Source organism: Pantherophis guttatus, chromosome 1, assembly GCF_059756535.1.
Source record: "Pantherophis guttatus breed Tessera chromosome 1, ASM5975653v1, whole genome shotgun sequence".
Taxonomy (NCBI): Eukaryota; Metazoa; Chordata; class Lepidosauria; order Squamata; family Colubridae; genus Pantherophis; species Pantherophis guttatus.
The window spans coordinates 32,588,753-32,608,692 of NC_142063.1; the positions used below are offsets into that span (position 1 = coordinate 32,588,753).

At 36.1% G+C, this 19,940-nt stretch overlaps 1 protein-coding gene across 9 annotated transcripts in view; it reads left to right on the forward strand.

Moving 5' to 3' along the window:
• LRRC9 (leucine rich repeat containing 9) overlaps positions 1-19,940 on the forward strand; it is a 66,857-nt gene that overhangs the window by 3,934 nt on the left and 42,983 nt on the right. For 3 of the 9 annotated variants that reach the window (XR_015728236.1, XM_034433518.3, XM_087871298.1), the window contains 11 exons: positions 535-753; positions 2,489-2,629; positions 3,532-3,595; positions 5,356-5,426; positions 6,200-6,382; positions 7,564-7,719; positions 9,208-9,416; positions 10,648-10,779; positions 12,888-13,064; positions 16,633-16,744; positions 18,638-18,752. Coding sequence is in view for 7 of the 9 variants with exons in the window: in XM_034433518.3 (XP_034289409.1) it covers positions 535-753; positions 2,489-2,629; positions 3,532-3,595; positions 5,356-5,426; positions 6,200-6,382; positions 7,564-7,719; positions 9,208-9,416; positions 10,648-10,779; positions 12,888-13,064; positions 16,633-16,744; positions 18,638-18,752 (1,579 nt within the window). In the remaining 2 variants the exon portion in view is untranslated. Of the gene's footprint in view, positions 1-534; positions 754-2,488; positions 2,630-3,531; positions 3,596-5,355; positions 5,427-6,199; positions 6,383-7,563; positions 7,750-9,207; positions 9,417-10,647; positions 10,780-12,887; positions 13,065-16,632; positions 16,745-18,637; positions 18,753-19,940 lie in introns of those variants that run through there. The other 6 variants (XR_004594139.3, XM_034433517.3, XM_034433519.3 and 3 more) reach the window with 5 other exon arrangements.

Here is a 19,940-nt window from a genome sequence, read left to right on the forward strand (position 1 = left end):
ATTGATCAGCCTGTGATGTGAACACATCTTTTGAAAATTGTGATTATTTATTATTAACAATTAGGTTATCATTAATAAATGAAATTTTTTCAGATTTTCTTCTTAAAACGTTAATGGGGTGGCCTGGTCTTTTCTCAATATTGCCTTTTTTGCCTTAATTATTTTTGATATTGCCATGGTATTTCTACTCTTATTTGCCACTCAGAGTACATGGCAGAGCCTTGCATGTTATAAATGGAATTTTCTCTGCTAAGATGAAAATCATTGAGATGCATGTGGGCCGTGAAGTCTTGGCAGCCAAAAGGGACATAAACCAGATCTCCAGCTGGTAAATTGCAATGTAAAATTCAATTTTTTAAAAAGGCCAGTACAATAGATAACATAAGGGCTCCCTGGAATTAGTATTAGACCAAAATACATATGGAGTTCTTCTGGATACTTATTTGTCATAATACAAAGCTATTTGGAGTTTATTTATAGTTTTGTCTTTCAATCATAAAGGAAAAAATATTAATATTGAACTGTTTCTTCCAGTGTACAAGTAATGGATTGGCTTATGAAAGACTTGAGCAAGAAGGACCTTCAACACAAAGCTTGGAGATGTTTTTCTCAGGCTACCCCAGAATAGTAGGCCTGTCTCATTTCCCCAGTTTAACAAAACTAACTCTGGTTAGGCAGCACATCCAGTGGATTTCTGATTTAGAGAACTGTCCGTTTCTTAAAGAATTATGGATAGCTGAATGCTGTTTGAAAGTAAGTAGGAACTGAAGTCTAGCGTTTTAATTTCCAGTGGATGAGGAAATCTTCATTTAACTTGTACACTTTTGCAACTTTTTCTGGGTTGAAGAATCTGACTCGTTGAGTGGTACATCCAGGACTATGCTAAAAAAAGTCATATATGAACAAAAAGAGACTTAATTTATTTTCCATTTCTTTTTATTCATTATTTTCTTCCATGATGAGAATAAACACTTTGTTGAACAACTAAAATGTTTTTGATTAAGCACAAAAATATTGAGCAAGTCTGGCTTTGGAAGAATACAATTGCTGTATTCCCTGAACCAAAATTCATCTTATGCTTTGGATCCTGCCAGTTTGTACAATATTTTTCATGTTTTCTTACAGATTCTAGTAGAGATAATGTTATTCATAGCACAATCCATAACAATTTTTCTATCCACTTTTTTATTGTCCTTTTGCATCTCAATGCTGCATCTGACTGAGCTATCTAGTGTTTTGATAGTCTTTATTATTTACTTATCTAATCAGTGTTCCCATTGTTTTCTCCCAGTTTGAAAAAAAAAAAGCCTTTTCAAACTGCTCTCTGTCTTGGTGATTATAACACCTCCAAGGCAGATGATAATTTCATTGGGCTTGGCAACACCAGTATTTTCTTAGTGGCAAACCCCACACCTAATTCATTCAGGAAAACATGCTTGAATTAAGTTTCCCAAGTTCTCGCAAGTAAGTTACACATTGTGAAAGACGTTTTCTAAGATACTCCAAACACCTCCAAAGTAGCTTCAGTGAAAACACCAACTCTCTTAATTTTACGTTACACAAGGTATAGTCAAAAACATTATAGATGTGTATTTAATAATTTCTCCCTTCAGTTACATTAACAAGATTTGCTTGCAATACAGAGTGAGGAAAATATTTTGTTATAGAATGTTCTGATTGAAAAGCAGGCCATTCTAACCTTAGCATGGGCCTTTCCAAGATCAGAATGTTCTAAGACGTAATATTTTGCACAACTTTTTAATGAATTTATAAGCCTCACCTATTTTTGGAGAGAATGTAGCTCTGAAGTTTCAGCTTGTATACTTAGATTTTAAGTCTGATTGCAGTCTTAGCAAAGATAGAGTCTCTCAAAATGTCTCAATCCATTTCACATCTAACTCATACCTCACCTTTAGTGTATTATTTGATGTTGTCCCACTAATACCTGCTCAATTTTTGCTGATTTTGAAAAGCAAGGCCAGATTTGATTAGAATTGGCATGGAAAATCACTAGTAAATCTTAGTTGCTTGAAAAAAGCAGCATTGAACTATTACTATATTGTTGCCAGAAAAATTACATGCCCATGTTTGTGAAATTTCCAGTAATCAAACTTGATTCAGGAAAGACTAACTTCTCCTTTGTTTCAAATTTATATTTGTGCATTAGAAGAAAAGTTGGTAATCATGAATTGTGGATCTACTGCAACATTAAGACATTTTAAATGCAGTAATAGTTCATTTTAAGCAGTTAATGGTTATTACTTACTCAGAAGTATTTGGAGGAGCCCAGGTCTATGTATAGAAAGGGGACTCTGAAAATATAGTGGTTTATGTCCGTCTGATGAGATGGCTGACAGTGCAATTAAAGCTTCATGTGCCAGATTCAGATGACTATTTGTCAGTGTAGTTAAGGCATTTCCCATGAACTCCTGTTCACCTTTCTGGAATTTCTGCATTTTCCTCATTGGTGACTTTAATTTCTTTGCAGAAAATTGCTGGTTTGGAAAAATGTATTCTTTTGAAAAAACTTTACCTGTATTGCAATATGATTTCCATTATTGAAAATCTGGAAATGCTACAAAAGCTGGAGATACTTTGGCTTAATGGGAACCAGATTAAAGAAATACAGGTAAGATTGGGTTTTAAAGAGCTATTGATTCTCATCTATCTCTTCTTTGTAAGGTTAAGCAATGAGAGAGAAGAAGATAATATTTAAATAGTTACAAATTGTGTAGGAAACAGTAGAACAGCTGATTCATTTTATTCCATTTTATTACAGACACACTTTTATCACCAAAAGCACTTTCTGATCAATATATTTGGCAACAATGCAAATATGATCTCAGCAATACTAAGCTCTTAGGTATCCCAGTTGTACATTAATTATATTTCACAATCCACCAGTAATTAAAAAGACTCATTCTTTTTCATTTTCCCTTTTTTCTTTTTCTTTGTTTCCTGCCCCCCTTTCTGAAGGAATGATGAATAGTGAACTAGAAGATACAATTAAGATTTAAACAATCAACAGTAAAATTACCTGTTCTAAAACAAGTTAATTAAATAACCATCCAACCAGAAATTAAAATAATATTCACTTGAAAATAATACGCTAAAATAATACGCTAAGACGATCTTGTTTCTATAGTAGTAATAACTCTGCAACTGTCTAGATGAACAAAGGATGTCCTCCACTGTAATTTAAAACAAAGTAGCATAAAAGCTAGCTGAACTTAATCTTCAGATAAAGTGCCAGAATTGCAATGCTATTAGCCATATTAAGGGAATAAAATTATTAGGAATCTGCTAAATAAAATAGTTGTAAAAGGCCTGCTTTTAATTGTTATAATTTGTCCTACTTCTCAGGAAACATGCAGAAAATTAGACAAAATACAACTTGATTTAAAATTGTTTTCCAAAACCATTTGCTTTATACAACATAGTCTAATGTATGTGTGGTTTAAAGAATAGCTACATTTCTTAAGAGTTTGCAACATTATATGATTCTAAACATAATAATCTGTATTTTTACAGGGGCTGACTTCATTGAAGAGACTGAAAGAACTCAATCTTGCAGATAACAATATTAGTAAAATTGGTACAAGATGCATTGTATTTTGCATATCTGTTATTTTGCATATTACTAATGGGGCAAACAACAGTGAATAGATTTTTCTACCTTGGAACCCTTCTCTTGCTCAGTAGTTTGTAATTTACAGTAGAATGGAACTTTTATATTCCATGCTATGCAGTACAATAGTAGAGCTAAGATTTTAGTTGCTAAGCTTAACGGTTTTACCTAGGTGAGATTTTAGTGACAATAGGACAATCTTCATGTGATTGTCCTATTACTAGGGTATAAGTTTCATTTTGTTACCCAATTTTTTCAATGTGTACCAATATTAATACAAGCATTTGTAATCACATCATGTAATAATAAGAAAAAAAAAGTATTGTGAGAAACAACATCAATCCCATTTCAGCCTATTTCATGATATTTCAGCCCAGAAATTGATCCTGGGTTTGAGGCATCAGTCAACTGTTTTTGGCCAAGTCATGGACTTTGGCTCTGATATTGCTATATCACTGACATCAATTGTGCAAAAGAGAAATTATAACCATTCTGGATCAGAAGCGCATATTTCTGAATATTATTGGCACAGGAACATTAATGGGTATAGAGAGTAAGGAAGATGATGCAACAGAACTTGCATGTCTCTGTCATATCAAGGTCATCTTCCTTAGTCTACATTGGGAGAGGGCTAGTGTGTTCAGGTCATCCCATGAACTTCCAGAGGCAGTTGTTGATTATTGTGGAAAACACTGGTAGAATATTAGATTGGCAAGCGGATCCAATATTTTAAAAAAGATTTGCCCATGTATAGAGAAATTTATTGTTCTATAGAAATTGTTCTATTGCATTTTTTTTGTTGTTAGTGTCCGATCCATTGCGACCCCATGGACAACGTTCCTCCAGGCCTTCCTGTCCTCTACCATCCTCTGGAGTCCATTTAAGCTCATGCCTACTGCTTCAGTGACTCCATCCAGCCACCTTATTCTCTGATGTCCCATTCTTCTTTTGCCCTCAATCTTTCCCAGCATTAGGCTCTTCTCCAGTGAGTCCTTCCTTCTCATTAGGTGGCCAAAGTATTTGAGTTTCATCTTCAGGATCTGGCCTTCTAAAGAGCAGTCAAGGTTGATCTCCTCTAGGACTGACCGGTTTGATCGCCTTGCAATCCAAGGGACTCGCAGGAGTCTTCTCCAGCACCATAGTTCAAAGCCCTCAATGCTTTGGTGCTCAGCCTTTCTTATGGTCCAACTTTCACAGTCATACATTGCAACTGGGAAAACCATAGCCTTGACTATATGCACTTTTGTTGGCAGGGTGATGTCTCTGCTTTTTAGTATGCTGTCTATATTTGCCATAGCTTTCCTCCCCAGGAGCAAGCGTCTTTTAATTTCTTGGCTGCAGTCCCCATCTCCGGGGATCTTGGAGCCCAGGAAAATAAAATCTGTCACTACCTCCATTTTTTTCCCAGCTATTTGCCAGGATTTATTGCATTTACTTGTATATTATTACAATTCACAAGAAATTCTTGAAAGAAAGAAAAAAGACTCTTGATTCAAACCTTTTCCCTATTTCTTCCATGGGCATACCCATGCTGTATTCTTGAAAACAATGTAGAAGTTATATGAGACTACTTTCTTCTTTTTTCAATCTTTCCTACAGCCTTGCATTTCCAGGTGGCTTTCTGACTAAGCACTAACCAGATATGATCTTGCTTAATTTTTTTAATAGCAACCAAGACCAGAACAGAGAGAAAAGTTCAAGAATAATTCCCTCCTTTTCTCTTTTAGGAAACCGCTTGGATCCAAGTGAAAGCATTGAAAAATTAAATTTGTCTGGTAACAGAATACGCTCATTTAAAGTAAGTGTTGTCTTCTCTTTGGCTTGATTGATGTAATTGGTTTATTTATTAATCTATTTTATTATTCAGATTTATAAAGCTACCTATCTCAATGTCTGGGTAACTCATAGCAAAAGGAGTATAAAAACAGAAATACAAATAATTTAAAAACAAAAACAATATAAAACCATATAAAAGCCATATCACCCTACAAAAAATTCATAGCTGAGATAAATAATATCCATCAGTACCAATCAATACATCCACTGCACAGCTGTGCCATACTCTTGGATTCCCATGACTGTTGACAAAACCATGTTTTCAGAGTCTTGCAACAAGTATAGAAAGTTGGGCCAATCTGACTTCTGGGAGATAATGTTCCAAAGAAAGGGAAGCACAGCAGAAAAAGCTGTCTTCCTGGGCCCTCCAGATGACAATCCCTGGCTGATGGGACATAGAATATACCCTTTGTGCTGGACCTGATGGGACATGTAGGTAAGATTGGGGAGAGGTGGTCCCTCAAATATCACAGTCCCATGCAATGCAGGGATTTATAAGTTATCACCAGCTTCTTGACTTGGACTTGGAAGCAAAATTGGCAAACAATGCAATTCACAGAGGAGCAGGGTAATATGGAGAAAGGTTATTTGTTAAGAAAATGTAACATTGAAATATTTCAGTTTATTTTATTCCTAGGTTTCTGCAGGTCTTCTCTGAATGGTGAAGCCTAGAATTGTTCTTGATATTAGATATATTTGAAAGTGGTGCTTTTTCATTTTTTTTCTTTTGCAAAGGAAATTACCAATTTGGCAAGATTACCTCACTTAACAGACCTGTGTTTGAATGACCCCCAGTACGAAGCTAACCCTGTTTGTCACCTTTGCAATTATGCAACACATGTGCTATATCACATTCCTTTGCTTCAAAGGCTTGACACTTACGATGTATCTTCTAAACAAATCAAAGAGCTGGCAGAGGTGAGTACAGATTTTAAGAACCAGAACAGAAAGAGGATACTGTTAGCTAATTACATTAGTATTCCATCGTAGGAGTAAAATAACACATGTTTCCTCCTCTTTGTATATATGATCATCCACATCATAACACTTGCTAGCTGACAAATATAAAAATAAAAATAATGCAATTATAGAGGTTAATGCTCAGTTATTTTTTAAATTAATAAAACATTTCTTCAGTTAATTATAGCTTTACTTGATTATTCAACCTGTAGTTTAATCCTAATTTCAGCAGTTGTTTGAATAGGACAAAAGAATCCTTTTCTAGGGGAGAAGAGCTATGCTAATGGGGCCATCCCTATTGCTAAATGTAGAAAGCTTACAAGAATAATTATCTTCTAGGTTGCATTTTGAATGTTGCCCAGATTCAGTCATGTATGATAGGAAAGTGACCCTCACTTGAGATTATTTAAAACTAAATGTTAATTCTCTGGTTTTCCAAAATTTTGGAAATTATTGTGTTAGCAACTTTGTGGATATATGCTATAGCAAATAACTTTAGTGCATTTTACTTTCCTTGTTTCTTTTTCTTTAAATGATCCTACTGCACATCTTGCTGAAATGCAAGGGTTTTTTTTAATTAGATCAGAAAGAAATTAGCCTTTGTGCCATGGAACCACAGATGGCTCATATTGCCTCTCAAAAGGACTGTTCCTCTTAACGCTGTCCATTCTTTACCTTAGAATATCCATGATCCTTTCTCTCTTCCATACATTGATACATTTATAATAGCTACTCAGAGTTACCGCTCAGTGTTGCCTGAACCACAAGATGGGCAGCAAACAAATTTGATAAATAAATTAGTGTTAGTCCACTAACTATTCTTGATGTCATCGTTATATGGAGCTGTGGGCTGTAGAAGCATTGGAGATTCTCTACCCAGAGAAGAGCAGATTATTTACACTAAAGAATGGTGAAAGCATTATCACTGTGTGGGAATGGGCTTGCTGAAGGTAGAGAACATATAGGATGGACATTGAAATGCTTTCCTATAAGAGGCTGTTCCATATCGTGTCCACCTTGTTCAAACTTGAGGACTACAATCTAAGAATGGCATGATATTGTAGAATTTTTAATTCATTATTGTATCTTTAAATGCCAACATTCAGCTCCTTTCTGAGTTTCCCTTTTATCTTTTGAAGACAACTGTGATGAAAAAAGTGATGTACTACAATATGCGAATCAAGAGTGTTCATAGACAACTGAATGAGGAGCTTGAAAAGCTAAGAGAAAGAAAGAACAAACTACAGAAATTGCCAGAAGATCGTCTTAAACATTTCAGCTGCTATGTGAAACATGTAAGAAAGGCAAATCCCGCCATCACCAAAGTAAATTCTGGCTAAATCCTACTGTTTGAATTCTACCATTGAAGTTTCAAGTGCCTGCCCACAATCTATTGTTATAACTTATAACCCCAGAAGTAAGATGGCAACAATTCAGTAGGGAGCCTTTCTTCATTAAAAAGCTTAGTATAATGCAGGTGTCAAGTTTCCGAAAGAGGCTTTGCAACCCAAAATGTTCCAGGTTCAATCCCAGGCTGAAAATTTCAGAGTTTAGGATGAGATTAGGACCATTCTGGCCTTTTGTACGGTTGTGAAGTCCTTGTTAGTGCCAGGTCCAAGTGTGTTAAAGGCCCCATTTCTTGGCTATCTAGATATAGATATAGATATAGCCTGCCCAGAGTCAGAAGATGGGTGGCTATAGAAATCAAATAAATAAATACAAAAGAAATTAATAAATACAAAAGAAATTATTATGGATTTATAAACTAATCCAGTCTCATGACATGAGGTATTTAATCAAAACAATACTACTAATAATCACAGGCCCTTGGGAAGGGCTCGATAGGTGACAAAAATGCCAAGTCCAGTCCAAACATCTGGCTGACTGAGTGACAAACAACAGTAATAATACTTAATAATAGTATTATTATTAATAATAAGCTGCAGAGTCGCCTCATAAGGGAGGTAGGCAGCATAAAAATTTAATAAATATATAATAAATAAAAGCATACATAATATTTGGAGTTTAATATTGAACTCCAAATACAACCCAACGGAATAGAATTGTGAGTGTTTCTGAAACATACTTCCACTTTGCAATTGGTCAATAAATCAGTACATCTTAATATATGTTTACCAAGTTTTTAAAACAAAATTCAAATTTGTCTTAACAAACTGTTCCAGAAAAAGTATCCACATGGAGCCCAACACAGAGCAATACCACAGTATAAAAGGGGAAGGGAGATTAATTCTTTCCTTCCTGTGTTTGCTATTTGCTGACTAATCTCAGTACTCTCATTTCCTATTGCTCTTAAAAGTCAATTGGTTTTTGTGGAAGCAAATACTTGGGAAGAAGCATTTTTGCATGGAAAGTGTATCTGAAGGAAAAAGTTCTCGTTTTCTCTTTCTCTCCTCCCCCTCCTCTCCTTCTCTCTCTCTCCCTCCTCTGCATCACAATCTACATGGCCTTATATGACTATTAAATAAATGATGGATATTAGATATAGTTTTAGAATATGTGCATATTGCATAATTTTGCTCTAAATGTTGTAATATTTTTCTTCTTCATTGTGGAATGATATTTTCTTCTTCATTATGGAATAACAACTGAAGTATTTTCTTATTTATGCAATGATGTACAGCAAAACACATGTACTGGTTCTTGTCCTGTTTTTGCACATTTTATTTATACAATTTTGGGCTTTAGCTTTTCATTAAAAGTTCGTATCCTTCATAAATTTCAGTCAAACTAATGCATTTCTTTTGCTTTCTGTCTTAAAACAGCTGGAACGTGAATTGATGGAACTTCAAGCAAGTGGCAGAATACAAGCTAGTAAAGTTTCTTCAAGCTGGAATTTTGAATATGAAAAACCAGATGGGGATGGGGAGAGTCCAGATGAGACCCCAGAAGAATCCAGTCTGGAACAACTATTTCTTCATAAATTAGATGCCCTCAAAAGAAGAATAAATTTCTGGAACAACAAACTGCAGGAGTATGTACATCTTGTGAAAGGTGCAAGGGCTGCTGTTTGAACAGGTTTGGGACTTGAAGACACTGAATTCATTGCTTGAGATAAGATCCACTTCGGGCTTCAGGGTTGCATGCTGGTCCTCAGAGTTCCTTCACACGTGCCTGTCCTCTGGAAGAGGCAGGTAGGATGCTCTGCTGTGTCTATGTCATTGTGAAGGAATTTGTAGGAAGGAGAGAAATATTCAGGGAATCCATAAAGTAGGACTTGAGGACTTGAAAGGCTATATCTGTGTAAATAAAGTATAAAGTAGGACTTTAGGACTTGAAAAGCTATGTCTGTATAAATTCAATACTGAATATCTAGAACCTAATTGAGAAAGTTTAATTGTTTAATTGCAGTACTTTTTTTAAAAAAGTACTCATTATTTAGATTTGTTTTAACTGAACAAAATTCTTTCATCCATTAAAAAGGCCTCCTAACTGGAAGGATAGCAGGGTTTGGGTTTTTTTACATGAATGATTTTCATGTTGATATTTTTACATTCATAGATGTCAGGGGCCCTCTGAGAAAAAAAACACATTGCTCCTTTTGCCTTTTCTGAAATAGTTTCCATTGGACCATTAAAGTGCATGATGAAAGCAAAAATATTGTATTTACCTGAAAGGAAAGTGGTTATTTCCCCCAAATAATGCTCCTTTATAATGGGAGGACTATGTTCCATGAACTGAAAAACGGAATGTGATGAGTGAGGTTGGATAATTTTAGGGATGCATAAACAGCCTAAAATTCAGGATCACATTTCTTTCAGTACCATGATACATTAATTCTAGCTGGGAGTAACATTGAACTTTGACAAGTCCTGGATGTCTTTAACTAACACCATCCTTAATCTACATTAAAAAAGAGACCTTGTGCTTATTCTTTTATTATAGCAACTTTATACATGCAATGGAGTGCAGCTACACTTTTGGCTTTTGCAGAGCACATGATAGAATTTGAATACTGGTTGCATTTCCATTGTATCTGTTTAAGTTAAATAAGACAGATGGTGAATGGTAAATAAGACAGGTGTGTTTTAGTGGGGAAAAGTTGGGAAATTAAAAAAAAAACTTAATTAGGACTTTCCTTGGCTCCGAGGTCCTGCATATTCATAAAGCTTGCTGTGCAGTTCTTCAGATCATTGCTCTTTTCCTGTACTTTGCCATTCACTGTCAACCTTCAGCTATGGTGTATCCTGTGTGTTATATTGCAGAATTGAAACTATTTATCAAGTGGAAGTCAAGAAGAAGAAGAAAACCAGCAATTTGGCAGTACAGTTTTTGCTTACTGAACTGGAATCTGTGGGAAACACACGATTTGAAGAGGGCTCACCAAATGATGTTTGGTACAGTTGTTTTGCAGTGTTCTAAAATTTTAATCTTCAATCTTGCAGTATTCTAATGCAGGGATATCAAACTCAATTTCATTGAGGGCCGCATCAGGATTGTGTTTGACTTCGGGGAGCCAGAGTGGGCGTGACCAGGATGGGCATGGCCAGCTCAATGTCACTCATGTCAGGGGCACCTGTGGTGGCCCCAAGCACTCTGCCAGTGAAAAAGGGCTCCCAAGCTCCATTTTCAGCTGCCGCTGCCTCCTGCAACCCTCTGCCAGTGAAAACGCACACAGCCCTCTTGAGCTTCATTTTCACTGGCAGAAGCACTGACTACTACCCTAAATATCACTTCTGAGCAAAAAGCAGGATATAAATCTCCCCTTCCTTGAACTCTGTATGCCACTCAACCTAGCTTGCAGTTCATCCTTGCTTTGCTACCTAGATAGCACTATAGAGAGATTCAGATCTTGTTACCATACTTACTTATAATATGTAGGAGAAGAGTGATTTCTATAAGAGAAGGGAAAGCCCCATTCATGAGGAAGCAGAAAATAATATGCAGCTTTGTACCCTGTTTCCCCAAAAATAAGACATCCCCTGATAATAAATGCCCAATCGGGCTTTTGAGCTCATGAGCTAAAATAATTCTCCCCCCAAAAATAAGCCCTCCCCAAAAATATTTAAACGCAGAGCTGGAAATCAGGTAAGATGGCAAGAGGAGCCCCATCTTGCTTCACGCGCCCCAAAATAATAAGACCGCCGCAAAAATAAGGCCAAGTACTTATTTCGGGGTTCAAAAAAATATAAGACAGGATCTTATTTTTGGGAAAACACGGTACAATATTTATTGTACAGCAAACCCCTCCAAAATGCAATGAAGCAATAAATTGCATTGCTACTATACCCATCCAACATTCTTCTACTCTGCTGTGTTTCCCTCAGTAAATGTTAATGTATCAAATAACAGTTTTGGACTAGTCTAGAGGTTTGTCATTCACTCCTTTAGAGTGCCTCACATAGACATCACATTTCTAGATTATCGCTACTACAGTCTGTGCTTGGAACACATACTGTACAGGTATTGTTTGACTTATAAGCACAATTGAGATTGGAATTTTCATCATAAGTCAGTGCAAGCGACTTATCATGATGTTACCTAGTTGCGGTAATAAAATGTCTGCATGAAAACAACCAAACCCAGAAACACAAGGACTTATCATGTGAACAGACCCTATTTTATAAGCATTTTTACCATGATTGTTAAGTGATTCACATAGTTAAGCAAATTCAGCTTCCCCAGTTGATTTTGCTTGTCAGAAGCTGGTGGGAAGGTTGCATATCGCAATCATGCAACTGCAGGATGTTGCAACCCTCATAAATGCAAACATGAATTGTGATCATGTGACCATGGGGATGGTGCAAGTAGTCGTAAGTTTTGAAGGATGGGTCATAACTCAATTTTCCAAGGCTATCATGATTCCAAACAATTGTTAAATGAACAGTTGTAAGTCAAGGATTACCTGTATATAATAATGATGGATATGGCCACCCAGCCCTTTTTGTTAGATGATATACAAAAAAAAATGTCCAATAAGTAACTTACTTCAAATAATATGTATGGTAATAATTACCAGGTTACTTCATTCAAAGAAAAGCAATTTTTTATCAGAAAACTGGGACAGAAAAAGTATATACGGTATAGTAGAATATCTCTGGTTCAGTCTCCAGCATCTTCAGACAAGCATGCTAAAATCACTTTTCAACTCTGAAGGTTAATTATGTTGGTCATTGTAATCAGTATTAAATGAACTAATGGTCTGATTTGCTGGAAGGCAGCTTTAATTGTTATGTTTTGTGCTCAAATCTATTACATTCAAAACAAAGGCATATAAATTTAGTGTAAATTGATGATAGTTTGAAAGCAGATTGAAGGTAAATTTCAGCTGGTTTCTCTTCCTGCTGTTTTTAATCTGAAAATAATGGTAATTGAGAGATTGTCTTAGATTTTATTGTAATGTAATTAATGGAGGGAGGGTTTTTTAATTTTGTCTAATCTATTTGGGCAGGGTATCTTCCTATTGAATAATTATAGTGATTCAAGTCCTCTTTCTTAACCACAGGTTTAATTCATGCTATGAATTGATTTTATCCCGATTTTGTGCCTGGGACTTCAAAGTATATGGCATCACTGCACTGAAAGTAAATCGTGTCATTAGGGTGCACAACCGGATTTTGAGGCTGAATTTTGAGGAGAAATTCCAAAACTTTTTGGATAAAGAAGAGTTAAATGAATCCATGTGAGTTGATTTAAAGAAAATTATTTTTAAAAAAAGATAATTAATTGGACTTTGGTTCTTTGTGCTTTTATTGAGTGTGTTGTCGGCATAATAAACCTATCTATCTGAAAAAATGAGTTCAGATTGCAGTGAATTTACTGTAGGACTTCAACCTAGCTACTGCCTCATTAGGTGCAGAGTTATGATTCATAAAAATATTATGTGATAAGTTATTTCTATTTGGAAGACGGTATTAAAAAGTTTACTATGTAAGAAGAGATTTTTAGTATTGGGTGATTAAGGAATTTCTACATTAGCATTTATGAATTTTATAAAAATAAAATAAAAAGCAATCTAAAAGAAATATTTAAAAGAAATATTAAGTTTTATCCCTGTAGGATAAAACTAAAAAAAACAGTTTTTTAAATTAAAAAATATTCAAAAGACATCCAAATATTGTCAGATGAGTTTCAACGCCAGCATTTTAAACCTGAAATGTACAGTAAAAAGCTGCTTTGCCTTCAAGCCTCTTGTCATATCATAGATGATGGGGAAATCTGGAGAACTGCTGGAAATGTCCTAAAGAAAAAAATGCTTCAGTTCTTATTATGTATTATATGCATCTTTATATGAAGGTGTTATTATGTGTGATTGTAAAAATGAAATATGAATCTTTGGTTGGGAACAATTCTGAACAGAGAAATGTGAGGGAATGAATGTTTAAACTTTTCTCTAAACAGTGTTTCCTGGCTAAACATCCTTCAAGTTGCTTTTCATTTTTTCCAATTTTTTCCAAGCTGAAGAAAATCAACAACTGGCAGATGACCTGAATGTGTTTTACTGCAGGTTTGAGAGAAAACTACTGCCACCCATCTCCACAATCCCCATCTCAGACACACCAACAACAGCTAAGCCTCCTACAACCTACCCTATCCCATTGGGCCCACCATCTCTGGTGATTACAGAGAATGAGGTACAAAGCCTATTTCACAGACAAAAGCCAGGAAAAGCACCAAGTCCAGACAAGATAACTCCTACTTGCTTAAAAACTTGTGCTGACCAACTGGCCCCCAACTTCACCCGCATCTTTAATAAATCATTAGAGATGTGCTCTGTTCCTTCTTGCTTCAAATGCTCTACTATCATCACAGTGCCGAAGAAACCCTCTATCAAGTAACTGAATGACTTCAGACCAGTTGCTCTAACATCTGCAGTTATGAAGATCTTTGAAAGACTAGTGCTCAGCCACCTGAGAACAATCACGGATCAGCTGTTAGACTCCTTGCAATTTGCCTACTGAGCAAATAAATCGACAGATGATGCTGTTAATATGACTCTGCACTATATCCTAAAACATCTTGAATCTCCAAAGACCTATGCAAGGGTCCTCTTTGTAGGCTTCAGCTTAGCATTCAATACCATCATTCCAGATATTCTTCTAACTAAACTAAATCAGCTAGTTGTACCTGACCACACTTGTAAATGGACATAAGCTTTCTAACAGACAGGAAGCAGCAGATGAAGCTAAGCAAAATCACATCAGATACCTGCACAATTAGCACAGGAGCCCCCCAGGGCTGTGTGCTCTCTCCATTACTCTTCTCTCTATAGACCAATGACTGCATCTCAAAAGATGGTTCTATTAAAATACTGAAGTGTACAGATGATACAACAGTGATTGGTCTCATTCAAGACAACAATGAATCTGCATACAGATGGGAGGTTGAACAACTAGCCTTGTGGTGCAACCAGAACAGTCTTGAACTAAATACACTCAAAACCGTAGAAATGGTGGTGGATTTTAGAAGAAAACCACCTATACTACCACCTCTTACAATAGTAGATAACACAGTATCAACAGTAGAGTCCTTCGTGTTTCTAGGTTCTATCATATCTCAAGACTTAAAATGGACACCTAACATCAAAAATGTCATTAAAAAAGCTCAAGAAAGAATGTTCTTTCTGCACCAATTCAGAAAGCTCAAACTGCCCAAAGAGCTGCTGATCCAGTTCTACAGAGGAATTATTGAGTCTATTATGTGCACCTCCATAACTGTCTGGTTTGGCTCTGCAACCAAACGACAAACACAGACTTCAATGGATAATTAGAACTGCAGAAAAAAACAATTGCTACCAACCTGCCTTCCATTGAGGATCTGTATACTGCACAAGACAAAAAGAGGGTTGTGAAAATATCTACATCATGGAAATAAACTGTTTCAACTTCTACCCTCAAAACGATGCTATAGAGCACTGCACACCAGAATAACTAGACACAAGAACAGTTTTTTCCCGAATGCCATCACTCTGCTAAACAATTAATTCCCACAACGCTGTCAAATAATTTACTAAGACTGTGTTACTATTATTCTTCTCTTCCTTACTAGTATCTAGCTCTTTTCACTAATTACTATAACCATGTTTTTCATATCTTTCAATTTATATTGTTTTTTATTTGTTTCCTAGTACGATTTGATAGCTTATTAGTAACCTTGACTATCACTAGGTATTGTATCTTTTTATTCTTGATGAATGGATTTTATTCTCCTTATGTACACTGAGAGCATATACACCAAAGACAAATTCCTTGTGTGTCCAATCACACTTGGCCAATAAAGAATTCTGCTCTGCTCTGCTCTGCTCTGCTCTGCTCTATTCATTCAAAAGGAAGGTTAATTATATGTTTGTTTCATTTTAATATTGTTAGAAGATTGGTACAGATAAGAAGGAAGCCATATATATCCACATAGAAGTGAATGACTGATATTTATTACTGTACAAGCTTAAAGCAAAATATATTTATAATAATTCTAGTGACCAGTAGTTGTGTACCTAGCAACTAGGCATCCATTTAAGTGAGTACAGTAACCGAATTCTCCTAAAAATATACTAACAGAATTAAAAATTTCAAACTTCTTCTTTTAATTTTCATTTCTTAGCTGATCCTTTCTCCCTCCTCCCACCTTTATTTATAGCACAACTTAGGAATGCTGATACCTTTTCCTGCCTTGCCAAATTTACTATTGTCAATCCTTCTTAACCCATTCTTTTCCAGTTTTCTAGCACTAAAACCACCTGTTTTTTTTTGTGTGTGTGTGTGTGTTTTTGCCACCATTTTAGCAATCCTGTACTCTCATTTTTGCCCCTTTGTAGATTTCTTCTTGATCTTCAGCTGCCTTCGGTTTCTTCCCAGTTTCTTCTTTTCTCTGCATGTGGATCATTCTTCCTCTTCCAGTCATTGGTTCCTCTGGCCCACATCCCATTTGCCTGAACAGTTGGTTCAGGTGTTGGGAGAGACTGTGTGGGGTGGCAAAGGGGAAACCCCCTTTTGAAGGGGCTTCCAGTGGAATTTCCCCATAGATTTTTGTTGAGTTCAAGACAAATATTGGCTCCACCTAGGAGAGATGTGATGATGGTGGCTTTATCAATACTTATTAGCCATGGTAATTCCGTAATGCCTTCTTGTGGATCAGAAACTTGGAGCAAACAAGAAAGGAATGTTATCATTTGTAGGAAGCCCTTACTGTTCAGAAATTTGTTTTTAAAATGTGTTTGTTCTTTCTCTTCCTGTCTCCTCTTTTCCATTCAGAAACTTCAAGAAGATGTTGGAGTACCTCTTCTATGTATCTCCCCCTGAAATATACTTGAATAAAAAGCAATTAATTCAAATTCTAGAAGAAGGCTTTCAGGAAGCAAAAACAGTAAGCAGAAGTTCCAAAACAGTAGGACATAACTTTCTTTTTTTCCTGTTTATGTCTTCCTATTAGGGAGCATTTTATTAAAAAAAAAATCTGAATAATCAAATGCATCATGAAACAGTGCAGATAAGGACTGATTAAGGATGAATTGGTATGCCCTTTATTAAAAAGAAACAAAATGCCTTCCTATAGGGAAAGAATAGAAACATTATTGAATAATAACATTGTTCCAAAATGCTTTCATAGCTTTCTGTAGGCAAAGTGGTGTTTTATACCGGGTAACATTCACATTATTTATGAAATGGTATGGTTTCAAGGAGGTTTCTGCCATTCCACACATTCTTGAGGATTTTTATATTATTTATATTTAAAACAATTATGCCTCTAGGAAATTCCAGTTGTGTGCATTAAAAAAAGCAGATTTTTGTAGTTTGAATAAATTATGCAATTCCCGTTTTTACATATTTCTCTATGATAGTTAAAGAAATGCATAAAACTAATCAGACAACCAAAGTATCCTGTCTCCCTCCATATGCAACTACAGATACTCTTGACTTACAACAGGTCACTTAATAACCATTCAACATTGCCCCCCCCCCAAAAAGCTTGTTGTTGTTAGTTGCGAAGTCATGTCTGACCCATCACAGCCCCATGGACAACGTTCCCCCAGGCCTTCCTGTCCTCTACCATCCCCCGAAGTCCATGTAATCTCACACCGACTGCTTCAGTGACTCCATCCAGCCACCTCATTCTCTGTCGTCCCCTTCGTCTTTTGCCCTCAAACGTTCCCAGCATTAGGCTCTTCTCCAGTGAGTCCTTGTCTTTCCTTCTCATTAGGTGGCCAAAGTATTTGAGTTCAACCTCAGGATCTGACTTTCTAAAGAGCAGTCAGGATTGATCTCCTCTAGGATTGCCTGGTTTGATCGCCTTGCAGTCCAAGGGACTCCCAAGAGTCTTCTCCAGTACCATAGTTCAAAGGCCTCAATTCTTTGGCGCTCAGCCTTCCTTATGGTCCAACTTTCACAAGCATACATTGCAACTGGGAAAACCATAGCCTTGACTATACGCGTCACACTTTTGTTGGCAGGGTGATGTCTCTGCTTTTTAGTATGCTGTCTAACTTTGCCATAGCTTTCCTTCCCAAGAGCAAGCGTCTTTTAATTTAAAAATTAAATTAAATTAATTAAATTAAAAAAATTTTTAAAGGTACTTATGACCTAATTCTGGAGTTTTGATAACTAGACGTGTGTGCACACACACCCCACAATCACATGACCACATTTTGGTTTTCTTGAAAACTAGCTCACCTTTACAACCTTTTGCAGTGATTTATAATTTTTTTGCTCATTCTCTACCTTTATAGCCAGTTTCCAGCAAAAAAACGCTCATAGGAGTGCATTGGTTTACTTAACAGTTGCTGTGATCACTTAAGAACTACAATGTTTGCTTAACAAGTGCTGTAAAAAGTCATATAATTAGTAAATCTGCCTGGACTGGACTGAAAGAATCAATCTGGACTGGACTGGGGTTGGACTAGAAAACCTCCAAGATCACTTTCAATTCTTATTTTTCTGCATCTTACTGCCATAAAAGCTAGAAATCTGCTCCTTAAAAAAAGAGAGAGAAATAAAGGAAGTGAATTGGTTAGTCAATAGTAAATCTTTTTCAGTTTAAATGTAGAAGTGTTACAAACAGAAAGATCACAATCTGTAATCTACCATTTGTCAGTTTTCTCATCTACCCTTCTGTTGTGCTTGCTTATCTGTTCCACATGCTCATAACACTTGTTAATTTTAAAACTGTTAATTAAATATTTCGAAAGTTCTGTGTGAGGCAGTAACATTCAGATTAGTGAGCTGTTGGGATTTTTTTTTTGTTTTTTTTTTGTTATTTTAGGAAAATGGAGTCCTTTTACTCTCAAACAGTCTAAGTATCTGTGAACATCCAAGAATTGAAAACCTGCAAAAACAATCCCAAAGTAAAGGAGATTTTGAGGAGTCAATCAGATATGGTAATGTTTAAGATGTTGCCGTATGGATTTAAACATAGTTTTAATAATGATGTATTCAAATTAAACAAATAAATAAAAGCACCCAAGACTCAGTATAGATTCAGTTAAAATTAGTACAAGTGGTATGCAGATTTTAATACTGGTGGAGTACCCAGTGGTGCATTGTTTACACTGCCTGAAGTTGTACAAAATAAAGATGGGGTATGAACCTAATAATAAATGAATTGTATAAGAAAAGTCCCATTGATCATGCCACAGATGTCTATATCACACAGTGGCAATCTAGATGCATTTTAGAAGTTACAGAACTGATGGGTCCTTTTTCCAGTGTGGTTTCTCAGTAATGACTACTGAGAGCATGGCATTTTGTGCTTCGGGAGATAGTAAACCACCATCAGTACAGGTAGTCTTTGCTTAATTGTGGAAATTTCTGTTGCTAAGCAATGTGTCACACTTAGTGACATCATCACAAGCATTCCCTGTTCCTGTTATTAAGCTTATCACCAGGATCATTAAGCGAGGACCACACATGATTAGAACTTCCAATTTACTGCTGGCTTCCCCATTGACTTTGTTTATGGGAAGCTGGGAGGGAAAGTCGTACATTCATGCGATCACAGGATGCTGTGATGGTCAGAAAACTGGACCAGATATTGAGCATCTGGATCACCTGACTGCAGGGGCCCTGCAATGATTGGAACTTTGAGGATTAGTCATGGTTACCATTTGTTCAGTGCCATTGCTAGTTCAAATGGTTGCTGAATGAGTAGTTGTTAACCAAGGATTTCCTGTATAGCAACCATTGATCCTCTCTGAACAGTTCCGTCAGCTTCTAGTACCATCCAGATTGGTTGCCATTAATATGACTGCTGGAGTGAATCCCACAGCTTAACTATGTAAAACTAGTATTTCTCTGTGAATCCTGAATCTCCCTGTGTTTAGTTCAGTAAATGACCTCAAATTCTAACACCGGGAAACAGGGTTTAGCTAGGTGAGTACAGATTTATGGCCTCATGTCTTCCAACTGACTCTGTTTGTTTGAAAGTCTATATTGATTTGTATCCAAGTTAGAAATGTAAGTTGCGGTGGTTTTTCTGGAAACACTGAATACTGTGTTGAATAGCTTACCATTTCACATATTAATAATGCTAAAATATATGTTGACATTTTGACTGAAGTAGGAAGCAG